The 13,308-nt window shown below is 41.8% G+C and overlaps 1 protein-coding gene across 1 annotated transcript in view; it reads left to right on the forward strand.

Moving 5' to 3' along the window:
- hectd3 (HECT domain containing 3) overlaps positions 1–13,308 on the forward strand; it is a 69,209-nt gene that overhangs the window by 15,839 nt on the left and 40,062 nt on the right. The window contains exons 7-9 of the mRNA XM_060830521.1: positions 3,539–3,652; positions 4,314–4,396; positions 11,675–11,840. Of these exons, the coding sequence (XP_060686504.1) occupies positions 3,539–3,652; positions 4,314–4,396; positions 11,675–11,840 (363 nt within the window). The remainder of the gene's footprint in view (positions 1–3,538; positions 3,653–4,313; positions 4,397–11,674; positions 11,841–13,308) is intronic.

Here is a 13,308-nt window from a genome sequence, read left to right on the forward strand (position 1 = left end):
ACTCTCTAGCTTATGACTGAAGTGTATATTCCAGAGAATAAGGTTAGAGCTAAGTTCTAATTCGTATGAATATATTTTCAAGAGATCAAACATTGTTTTAATTAGTTTCTGTTTGCAATTATGCTTGCACTGCACCCAAGTTGGGAGGAAGGGCAAGTTTGGTCTTCCCAAGTCTCTTGAGATGCTATTCTGAAATGAGCTTAGAGAAAACTTTTATGTATTCTCCTTTCTTTTCCCCTTTTTTCATAACTTTTCTTTTGTTGTTTCTTTTTATTCACAGCAATAAATCAGGTCTTTAGGTCTGATCTGTACATGATCTTGTTTATGCTGTACTCAAAACTTTTCTCATCTTCCTCATTTGTAACTTTCTCCTCCCTTCTCCCCTTACCTAATTTTCATTCTATAAATGTATGCTATACTGTACATCAGCTATTCCCTGTGGTACAGTTCCATTCTCTAGGCAATTATTTTTTGTTGAGATGCCTGTTTGATTTCTTTAAGACCATCTTGTATTAATGGTCCTTTATCTTGCTATCCCTCACGTATGCACACATACATGAAAATAGGAAGTGTTTTCTCTGTATCTACTCGATGAAAACCTTTCTAAATTTTAAATACCTCTGATAGGCCATCCATACCTTCTCTTTTCAAGAGGAAAGAGAATGGGCTTGCTGTTGCTTTCCTGATTAACCTTGTAAATCTTTCACACATCTATTTTCATTATAATATTATAATAAATACTTTGCACAAAGGTGTAGTCTAACCAAAGTTCATTAAAGGTTTGCCATAATGTGTCTACTTTTGTCAGAATCATTGGTGACCTTTAAGCGACAATTGGATACGTACATGGATAGATGCTTAAGTTAGGACAAATGTTCGGCACAACATCATGGGCTGAAGGGCCTGTTCTGTGCTGTATTATTCTGTGTTTTTTTTTGATTAGACTTACAGTGTGGAAACAGGCCCTTCGGCCCAACAAGTCCACACCGACCCGCCGAAGCGCAACCCACCCATACCCCTACATTAACCCCTTACCTAACACTATGGGCAATTTAGCATAGCCAATTCACCTCACCTGCACATCTTTGGACTGTGGGAGGAAACCGGAGCACCCGGAGGAAACCCACGCAGACACGGGGAGAACGTGCAAACTCCACACAGTCAGTCGCCTGAGTCGGGAATTGAACCCGGGTCTCTGGTGCTGTGAGGCAGCAGTGCTAACCACTGTGCCACCGTGCCGCCCCCACTGTGCCACCGTGTTCTGTGTTCTTTTCAGTTATATCCATCTTTAAATAAACCTTCGTGCTTTATTTGGTTTTCATTAATGGCCTTTTCTCTTATGTCACAACTTAGTGATTTGTATATTTTATGCTCTCCCTGTTCTTGATTCTAAATTGTAAATTGTTAATATTAAAGCAAATAACTCTGGTCCCAGCACAGAACCTTGTGGGACCAAACTTCATCACTTTTGCGACTATAAATAGCTACTACTTGCCTCGCTTTCTGTTATAGAATCATAGAGATGTACAGCATAGAATCAGACCCTTCTGTCCAACCCGTCCATGCCAACCAGATATCCCAACCTAATCTAGTCCCACCTGCCAGCACCCGGCCCATATCCCTCCAAACCCTTCCTATTCATATACCCATCCAAATGCCTCTTAAATGTTGCAATTGTACCAGCCTCCACCACATCCTCTGGCAGCTCATTTCGTACACATACCACCCTCTGCGTGAAAAAGTTGCCCCTTACGTCTCTTTTATATCCTTCCCCTCTCACCCTAAATCTATGCCCTCTAGTTCTGGATTTTCTGACCCGAGGGAAAAGACTTTGTCTATTTATCCTATCCATGCCCCTCATAATTTTGTAAACCTCTATAAGGTCACCCCTCAGCCTCCGACGTTCCAGGGAAAACAGCCTGTTCAGCCTCTCCCTGTAGCTCAGATCCTCCAACCCTGGCAACTTCCTTGTAAATCTTTTCTGACCCCTTTCAAGTTTCACAACATCTTTCTGATAGGAAGGAGACCAGAATTGCACGCGATATGCCAACAGTGGCCGAACCAATGTCCTGTACAGCCGCAACATGACCTCCCAACCCCTGTACTCAATACATTGACCAATAAAGGGAAGTATACCAAACACCTTTTTCACTATCCTATTTCCCTGCGACTCCGCTTTCAAGGAGCTATGAACCTGCACTCCAAGGTCTCTTTGTTCAGCAACACTCCCTAGGACCTTACCGTTAAGTGTATAAGTCCTGCTAAGATTTTCTTTCCCAAAATGCAGCATCTCGCATTTATCTGAATTAAACTCCATCTGCCACTTCTCAGCCCAATGGCCCATCTGGTCCAGATCCTATTGTAATCTGAGGTAACCCTCTTCGCTGTCCACTACACCTCCAATTTTGGTGTCATCTGCAAACTTACTAACTGTACTTCTTATGCTTGCATCCAAATCATTTATGTAAATGACAAAAAGTAGATGGTGCAGCACCGATCCTTGTGGCATACCACTGGTCACAGGCCTCCAGTCTGAAAAACAACCCTCCACGACCACCCTCTGTCTTCTACCTTTGAGCCACTTCTGTATCCAAATGGCTAATTCTCCCTGTATTCCATGAGATCTAAGCTTGCTAATCAGTCTCCCATGGGGAAACCTTGTCGAATGCCTTACTGAAGTCCATATAGATCACATCTACTGCTCTGCCCTCATCAATCTTTTTTGTTACTTCTTCACAAAACTCAATCAAGTTTGTGAGACATGATTTCCCACTCTCAAAGCTATGCTGACTATCCCGAATCAGTCCTTGCCTTTCCAAATATACGTGCATCCTGTCCCTCAGGATTCCCTCCAAAAACTTGCCCACCACCGAGGTCAGGCTCACTGGTCTGTTGCAGTTATCTTGTGGTTATCCAGTCAACCATTTTGCTAATTTGCCTGTTGACTCTACATGCTCCAATTTTGTTTTAATCTATTATACAGAACCTTTGATCCTCTCATTTTCTTCCTGTGCTGTTTACTCACTCTTGCAAACACTTCTCTCTCCCACTCTTTCCTCATCCCACTTGATTCTTATACACTCTCTTCACTCTATGTTGAAAGGGATTTTCTATTGATGGAGGGAATCCATGACAGCGTGAAGTCTTGCTCCATTGCATTCCACCACAAGTGAGAGCAAATGGTAAATAAAGTGATAATCCTTTTGTTCACCTCAGCCCTACCTTCGATTCTCCTATCATTAAATGAAGAGGAAGGAGTGTACAAATCCTTATTCAAGCTGTTCTCCTCAGTTTCTTTCGGAGGTGGTGAAAATGTATATCATGAAAAGACTTTAACAAGGAAAGGAAACCAAAAAACTCAAATTACTTTATCAGATACTGTTCATGTAATCAAATTAGGCCCTATTTGAATATGCAGATGAGGTTAATTACAAAATATACACTTGTGAAATTCAATTATCCTGAACAGCTGGTACATGGATAAAGTACCAAGGGATTATTTTGCTATAATTAATTGAATACATCTTATTTTTCGTAGAAAGCTATTCATCTCTGTAGATGCATCAGATGATAACTACATGCCAAAACTAATTCACGTGTTTGGTGGTGATAGAGATAATTTAAAAAAGTTGAACGAAATCACAGTTGATGAGTAAGTATCAAAAAATACAGAGTAAGATAATATTTACCTGTCAAATTTGTTTTTTTTTAAACTGACTATAGTAAACAAGAGCACCCGAGAATCCCACCTATAACATGAATGTCTTTGTATTTCAAACCTGTTGCAATTATATTTACAATAATGTTTTGAATGTTATACTGGTAATCATCACCAGTGCTTGTGTGCTGTTGCTGTTACTTTGACCTGGGCTATTCCAGATAAATGTTTGTTTATTATTGTATTTCCTGTTCCCTTTCCATTCCCCTTGTAATTATTTTCCAAGCATGAAGCACCTCCGTTCATGATCAGCTTCATTCTTCATCTCGTCTCTCCCTCTCCCAAATCCTTGCCCCTAGAGGTGTGCTCAAAAGAATTGTTCAGTCATTACTTTGGCTGACTCCGCTCGCTACAATGTGAAGGATAAAAAATTGGTTTCATTTCTATACAGTAATGGATTTTAAATAAAGGCAGTAGAAGTGGGCATTTTCTACCTCCGTTAAGATTTCTACGAAAAGTGGGTAACCTTTCAACTTTAAAAACATTAGTACCTTTCAATGTTCGAACTCATTGTCTCAAGGTGCTGGAAATAAACTTGCAACATTTACACTATTTGAACCTTTTTGACAAATGAAGTGTTTCAATTCTTTTCCAGAACTTTAGTCGGTGATCTCTGTATTCTGGAAGATATGATGGTTCACCTTCCTGTAATTGAAATCCGGATTATAGAATGTGTAGGTAAGTCCTCCAGTTTATTGAAGAGGGGAGAATGAAATTGATGGCCAACCGAAAAGCAATAATAAAATGCTGTCCGGGAAATGAAGATTAAATGGACAGTGATCCTGTTCAGCTAAAAATGAAGTTGGGCTGTTATAGTTAATGGATTTCTATGTTGTGTTCCATGGCATCCATTGGTGTGTCAAGATGGCAGGGGTAGTAGGATTCAAATTAAATGACGTTTCTGGAATCTCTAAGACTTAGTAGCCATATTTCCTGTCAAATCTTGAAATGCATAACGCAGTAGAGGAGAAAGGGGGAAAAAAAGAGAAAATTGTGGCTGCTTTTTGTTTGTTTATTTGCTTTAAAGCTATGAATATAGTATCTGCCTGAATGACGACAATATTGAGGAGGGAAGGTTAGTGTAAAAGAAACTCAAGGATTGTTCATGGTAAGATGAGGTAATTTATATTATGGTAGTGTTGTACAATTTGAGAGGCTAAAACAGTCAGTTGATAGTTCAAATCTTGGCTATTGCTGAAAAAGAAACATACACAACTTTTCATCTTGCACTCATTAGGACAGATGCAAGAATACCAGATTTCAGATGGAATCAAAATTTACACTGCATGAGAAAAGGGTGCTTATTTATTGTGTAATGGTGTGATTTGACACGTCAGCATGAGACTCTGTTACAGGTCACAGTCTCTTATACAAATGTACATGGGAAAACCAACCTTAGTTGAAGATTATACAACACCAGGTTATAGTCCAAAAGGTTTATTTGGAAGCACTAGCTTTCAGAGCGCTGCTCCTTCATCAGCTGGTTGATGAAGGAGCAGTGCTCTGAAAGCTAGTGCTTCCAAATAAACCTGTTGAACTATAACCCGGTGTTGTGTGATTTTTAACTTTGTACACCCCAGTCCAACACCGGGGTCTCCAAATCATTAGTTGAAGATAACTCTCATTCCTTGTACACACGTTAAATCATGTATACATATCCTGACTCAATTCAAATCTCGTCAATTTGCTCTCATGTGCTAAACAGAGGTTCTGGTGTCGTTTCACTAAGTTCCTGAGGTACATACATTAGACATTGTTCTTTATCCATCTAAGGCCCACCCTTATAGAGTCATAGAGATGTACAGCATGGAAACAGACCCTTCAGTCCAATCATCCATGCCGACTAGGTATCCCAACCCAATCTAGTCCCACCTGCCAACACCCGGTCCATATCCCTCCAAACCCATTTTATTCATATACCCATCCAGATGCCTTTTAAATGTTGCAATTGTACTGGTCTCCACCACTCCCTCTAGCAGCCCATTCCCCACACACACCACCATCTATGTGAAAACAGTGCCCCTTAAATCCCTTTTATATCTTTCCCCTCTCACCCTAAAACTATGCCCTCTAATTCTGGACTCCCCACCCCCCGGGAAAAGACCTTGTCTATTTACCTTATTCGTGCCCCTCATGATTTTATAAATCTCTATAAGATCACCCTTCAGCCTCTGACGCTCCAGAGAAAACAGCCCCAGCCTGTTCAGTCTCTCTCTGTAGCTCAAATCCTCCAACCCTGGCAACATCCTTGTAAATCTCTTCTGAACCCTTTCAAGTTTCACAACATCCTTCTGATAGGATAGAGACCAGAATTGCATGCAATATTCCAAAAGTGGCCTAACCCGTGTCCAGTACATCCGCAACATGACCTCCCAATCCCTTTACTCAATACTGTGACCAATAGGGCTGAAAATGTGTTGCTGGTTAAAGCACAGCAGGTTAGGCTGCATCCAAGGAACAGGAAATTCGACGTTTCGGGCCAGAGGCCTTCATCAGGAATGAGGAGAGGATGCCAGGCAGGCTAAGATAAAAGGTAGGGAGGAGGGACTTGGAGGAGGGGCGATGGAGATGTGATAGGTGGAAGGAGGTCAAGGTGAGGGTGATAGGCTGGAGTGGGGTGGGGGCGGAGAGGTCAGGAAGAGGTTTGCAGGTTAGGAGGGCGGTGCTGAGTTCAAGGGAATCGACTAAGACAAGGTGGGGGGAGGGGAAATGAGGAAACTGGAGAAATCTGAGTTCATCCCTTGTGGCTGGAGGGTTCCTAGGCGGAAGATGAGGTGCTCTTCCTCCAACCGTCGTGTTATGATGTTCTGGCGATGGAGGAGTCCAAGGACCTGCATGTTCTCGGTGGAGTGGGAGGGAGAGTTAAAGTGTTGAGCCACGGGGTGGTTGGGTTGGTTGGTTCGGGCATCCCAGAGGTGTTCCCTGAAGCGTTCTGCAAGTAGGCGGCCTGTCTCCCCAATATAGAGGAGGCCACATCGGGTGCAGCGGATGCAATAGATGATGTGTGTGGAGGTGCAGGTGAATTTGTGGCGGATATGGAAGGATCCCTTGGGGCCTTGGAGAGAAGTAAGGGAGGAGGTGTGGGCGCAGGTTTTGCATTTCCTGCGGTTGCAGGGGAAGGTGCCGGGAGTGGAGGTTGAGTTGGTGGGGGGTGTGGACCTGACGAGGGAGTCACGAAGGGAGTGGTCTTCACGGAATGCTGATAGGGGAGGGGAGGGAAATATATCCCTGGTGGTGGGGTCCGTTTGGAGTTGGCGGAAATGACGGCGGATGATACGCTGTATGCGGAGGTTGGTGGGGTGGTAGGTGAGAACCAGTGGGGTTCTGTCTTTGTGGCGGTTGGAGGGGCGGGGCTCAAGGGCGGAGGAGCGGGAAGTGGAGGAGATGCGGTGGAGGGCATCGTCGATGACGTCTGGGGGGAATCTGCAGTCCTTGAAGAAGGAGGCCATCTGGGCTGTACGGTATTGGAACTGGTTCTCCTGGGAGCAGATGCGGCGGAGACGAAGGAATTGGGAATATGGGATGTACCTGGACTACACCACCTCCCACCCTGCCCCCTGTAAAACCTCCATCTCCAGCATCTGCAGACCTCACTTTTTACTGTGACCAATAAAGGAAAGTATACCAAACGCCTTCTTCACTATCCTATTTACCTGCAACTCTATTTTCAAGGAGCTATGAACCTGCACTCCAAGGTCTCTTTGTTCAGCAACACTCCCTAGTTAAGTGTAGAAGTCCTGCTAACATTTGCTTTCCCAATATGCATTTATCTAAATTAAACTGCTGAATAATGCAGTCTAGGCTACCTCCTTGTTACTTACTATATTTGCTCCCTGATCTGGCTCTTCACCCAAGTCTGATGATGTCATAGATTCTTCGACTTTGCTAGCATTTTCTTGTCAGATTATTTAACCCTTTAATTCCCTGCTTTTAGCCCACGTCCTAATCCAAAATAGCCAGTTTAGTAGTGATATTGTCTCTTCCCCTTACTCACTGCCACCCATTCATATTGGCCAGATAGTGAGCACAAGGTTGTAAAACTACTTGGTTATACCATTTGTGCAGGTCAGACCTGCAATATAATCTATTGGCTCATCTGTCTAGCCCATAATCAAATCCACGCATCCGTCAAACTTCCATCCAAGGCCATCCTTTTCTTACTAGTTGTGTAGCCTAGCCTGCATTTTTTCTATCACATGCTCCCAGCCCTATTGCTCTGTCCTAGTTTTAGCTTTACCTGAATCTCTCTTTCTACTATTTTTCAGCTCTGCTCCCATTTTTATTAGAACAAAACTTCTAAGTGAAATTATTTATCCCTTTCAGTTGGCAAGTCACCTCTAATTAGCCAAGTGAAAATTCCCGATGAAGGGCTTTTGCCCGAAACGTCGATTTCGCTGCACTTTGGATGCTGCTGAACTGCTGTGCTCTTCCAGCACCACTGATCCAGAATGTAATTAGCCAAAGTATTGTCATGGTGAATGTACAAGGAAAGCATTGTTTCTCCCATCCGCATGCAGGAACCTGGCCCCTGCAGGGAAAAAAATCCAAATAATACATATTTTTTCAAAATAAACAAAGCCCCGCGTTACATGTTCGCTCGAGCATTAACCTTGGAAATACCTTGGCCATTCAGAATCTACTTTTCAATGAATTGGCACTCTTTTCCAACTCTGTATAAATTTTTATGGCCTTTGAAATTTGGCGTTCCTGACTCTCTTTTAATGTGTGCAAAATAGGGTTTCAATGGCATGTATCCTTCAGCAATACCAAAACCAAGTGCTCCGAAACAGTGAGAAAGCATTTTGAAAGTGAGTTATATATTTTTAATATTTCTGAAGGAGAACAAAGTGTGATTTGTTTCCACATTGAGTTCATATTTATTGGATTCCTATCACCACCTGCCTGAATGATAGCAGAGACATGAAGACTATATAAGAAATGTTGTCCCACGTCCCTAAGGGAAACAAATTATTTCTCATCAGTGACTTCGATCCTGGAGTAGGGAGGTCCCCGAACCTTTGGGAAGTTTTGTTAGACAAGGAACGTGTAGTGAACAGAAACTCCACTGGAATCCCCCTCCTCATAAAGTGCCTAGACCATGAGACAGACGAGCTCATGACCTCATAACAACTCCCACTCCAAACCCTGACACTTAATAGACTACATCAGTGTTTAAATGAGGAACCGCAAATATGTCTGCATCACTGGCAGAGTGTCAGGGGCCAATGATTGTTGGAGTGCCACCAACTAATCCACTCTACCGTTCTCAACCAGGTCCCGAAACAATAGGGGCAGAAAACTCTGCCACAAGAGACTCAATGTTAATGACCTACTGATGTGGTGCTTCCCTGTCAACCTGATGATCACCAATGTGCCAGAGCTATGGAATACCTACAGTACCTTGTTGCAGCATCTGTATGGACATGCTCAGCCTTTCAACTAGGAAGCATCAAGAGTGGTTTGAACAGAGCGATTAGGAGATCCAGGATCTCCAAGATTGTAAACTCAATGCAGTCCTGAAGTGGCAGCTTTATAAAAATCCAAACACGAGGTTACAAGCCTATAGGCAACTGAATGCCAAGATACAAGGAATAACCATGACCTAAAGAATAGGGTGAAAAGAGCACAAGGAGACTCAGCACCCCTCTGACAGTCATGCTGTTTACACAGTCAAAATCATCTACAGTCCAAGTACCCTGGGACCTACTCTGATGAGAGCCACAAATGGACAGTTGCCGCAAAGGCCATCAGTACTCACTGGAGAATGCACTTCAAGATGTGCTGACCAAGATGCAGCCTTCAATGCAAATGCTGTTGACACTATCCCTGATCACACTACTTGCTGCCAAGTCAGCACACCTCAACAGCCCTGAGATTGAAAAATCAATTCAACAGCTGGAAACCAAGCCTTCTGTCACGGATGAATTCCCCAATGGAATACTAAAATACAGCAGAGAGGCACTCTTGGTATGCATCGACAACCTCATCTCACTTTTCTAGAAGGAAAAGGTAATGCCGAGAAATGCCAGGAATACTAATTGTGACCACTTTCAAGAAAGGACACAAGTTCAACTGAAAATTACAGACAGATTTCCCTCCTCTCTGCCATGGGAACGGTTATAGTGAGAATTCTCCTCAATTGCCTTTTCCCAGTGGCAGAAGCACTCCTCTCTGAGACTTCATGTGTCTTCAGTCCATCAAGAGGTACAATGGACATAATTTTCAGTGTGCAACAAATCCCTTGGGAGCCTCCTATTGGTGTAAACAGACGTTGATGATGAAATCCAACATTGACTCTAATGGGCCAGTGCAGCCTTAAGATGCTTGAGAAACAGTGCTTGACATCTGAGACTTTTATATGTAGCACCAAGCTCACAGGGTTTACAGACCAGTCGTAGTGTATATATGCGTATACACACACACACACGCAAACACCACATGGACCATGGACCATGTACAGTAGTCACTTCAAATCGCAGGATAGTTATCACTATCTTGGCAATATCCTATAAGTCCACTAGCAGGATAGGCATACCGACATGACGGCTTTTCCCAGGCCAATATCACTAGTACTGGGGCAGTGGTCATGCACGACTGGCCTGCACTTGGTAGGGCACATTGTCAATACACCCGACACATGACTCCCTAAACAAGTGTTCTGCTCCAAACTCTGCAATGCTACATTATCACTAGGAGGGCACAGGAAGCAACACTACAAAGACAGCCCACAATTCTGCCTAAACTAAAGGCAACATTGCCACCGACATGTGAAAATTCCTTGTCCTAGAGCACGCAAACTAGAAAACATACATCCACAAAGACGCCAACCACTTTACACGTCGCTGCGTGGAACAATTTGAGGCCAAATACAAGCAGCGGAAATACAGAATATGGAGTGTCTCACCCACCTGCCTCCTGAAACACCATCTGCCTCACCTGAGGCATGATTGGATTATTCATCCACGTCAGAACCCATCCCTTCCAGAATGGAACTAAGTCACATTCAACCCTGGGGACTATCTAAGAAGCAAGAGAACAACAAGGAAAACACAAGACACCCTCTTATCTTCTCTAGCAGCTACTCTGAAGTTGACTGAGACTTTGGTATCAATCACTTTGTTGCTTTTGGTAGATTTGTGCTTGAAAAGTGAAGCCACGATGTTGCAAGTCTCCTGTGTGCATTTGAAGTACGAGATTTTCTTGTTAACAGGAATAGCATAAGTAATACCACTGTAAATTATTGCCAGATTCTCTGTAGCAACAGTAACTTATTTATGTAATGTTCATCACATTGACAAATGTCTCACTTGTTGGTGAGAGATGCTGATTAAACTGGCGTTTCCAAAAAAGGTGAGGCTTTGAAGATAGTGTGTTTAAATGTAGACAGCCTGTAGGATTGAATAGTTGAGTAAACATTTCACTTCATTACCTGAATTATTAGAGTACCCCAGGAGAATCGTTTTACATTGCTATTACAACATCTAAAAAGACATTTGGATAAGTGTATGAATAGGAAAGGTTTGGAGGAATATGGGCCAAACACAGGCAAGTGGGATTGGTTTATTCTGGGTAATGATTGGCTTGAGCTAGTTGGACTGAAGGCTTTGTTTCCATACTGTATGATTTGATAACACCCAGATACTACCTGTCAGTATGAATTCTCCCAACCCCTCATCAGCCTCCACTAAGAGTGGAAAAGGAAAAGATAATTCTCATCTCTGACCAACTACAGTTCCCTTAGCTGCTCTTCCCCACAAATAGTACGTATTCACCTGGGCATTCAGTAAAAATCAATTGTACAGGCAACATTGCCACAGTTTCTTACTGAACAACGGATTCCTGCCTCTGATGAGCAAATTGCTACAAAATAACTGTCCAAAAAGATAATCTTCCACTGTGAAGCAGATGCCAGTGAATTATAAGAATGTTAAGTCTTTCTTTAACATTTTCCAATAGAAGGAGGAATAGATGTCCGACTACATGGCATTAAGATCAGATCTTCGAGGGAAAGAGACCTAGGACTAAACGTTGATATGTTTCAAGCTGCAAACCTAGTTCGTTATCCACGGCTTGAGGGACATAATCCTGACAATCTATATAGAAGAGCTATAGTAATCCACAGGTATGTATCTATATTTGGACTTCCTTGAAGTAAAGATGCATGCTGACATCCAGTTTTACTTCCAGTTAATGCATTTTGATAAATTGTATTTTGATAACTTATTATATTCAGCAAATTTGGAACAAAAACTTGATGCATCGGAAGAGATTTTGAACTGATGAAGTTTGACTGTGTTATAGAATGTAAGAAAGTCTTCATTTTTCCCATTGTCAACTGGCTGAAAGATTTTTGATGGATTACGTAAAGGCAGAATTCAGAAACTCCAAATCAGGTTACCTCATTATCAGCTCGGTCAGAGAGTAAAATAAAGCAGGACAAAATAATATGTGATGGGCATAGTCAAATACTTTAGTTAAAAGTATATTCTTCTTGTGGCATTGCAAGCAATTTTTTTTTATTAACTGACATCTATGGCACCAGGAGTGTGCCAGTTGATCAAATATTCGGTTTGACTAAGAGGTCCGCATAATCAATGTAAAAACACACACTGAGTAATAGAAACTTAATGCAGGGAGTATACACATCAACATTAGACTTTATTTATCACTTAAACAATAATGAAACTTTGCCTTAAATAAAACTTAAGTGCGAGTGAGAGCCTTCTCACTTGTACTCTCAACTTATTACTCGAGCATTGGGGAGATCACGATAATGTAGTAAACATCAGGTATATAATTTATCCCGGTTTGTTGAAAGTGCTGGTTCATGAGGTGCCAGTTAAATTAAAGTTTGCTGTGCTTAGTTAATAACTAATAGACTTGAAGCTATCTTTACATGTAAGTTTACTTAAAAGTATGCTTTCCTTCTTTCCCTCAACTTTGTTCTGCTAAATCTAGCAGTTAGTTCAAAAGTGGCATTGATAAATGGCAAGTACTAACCCGTGGTGGATCCTTATTAATTGTGACTGTATTAATCCTTTCTTTCACTTATAATTTTGACAAGAATATGCCATTCTATAGAATAAATATTTACTTAGTAGTACAGAATTTAATCATTGTTAAAAAGGATACAAAGTTTAAGTTTTTCATTTTGCATACTTCAGGACTAGAGTGCAAGAAATCAAATTTTGAGAAGGAACACTAATTTACACTGCATGAGCAGAGGGTACTGATTGGTTGCTATGGAGATGAAGCAGAAATTGTTAACTGTCTATCTTAATTGATTGAACTTTAAATCAAGTGGGTAGATGCTGATTAAGTCAGTGTTGTCATGGGCATTGCAACAGATTGGTAATCTCCATAGCCCATTTTCCTCAGTGAAAAAGATGCAGTGATGTACAAATTGCTTTTGGCTATGAAGAACTGGGTCCTGTGTGTGCAAGATGAAAAGCTTCAATTTGTATTCTTTTAGCCATGTTTAAGATCTGTATAATTAAGTGTGTGTAAAACACTTTCAAAAGAAATTATACCTCAGAGGTGTAGGGTATACTTCTCCAATGTATTGTTGGATGCATTGTCTTTTAAACAAT

The sequence above is a fragment of the Hemiscyllium ocellatum genome, chromosome 9, assembly GCF_020745735.1.
Source record: "Hemiscyllium ocellatum isolate sHemOce1 chromosome 9, sHemOce1.pat.X.cur, whole genome shotgun sequence".
Classification (NCBI taxonomy): Eukaryota; Metazoa; Chordata; class Chondrichthyes; order Orectolobiformes; family Hemiscylliidae; genus Hemiscyllium; species Hemiscyllium ocellatum.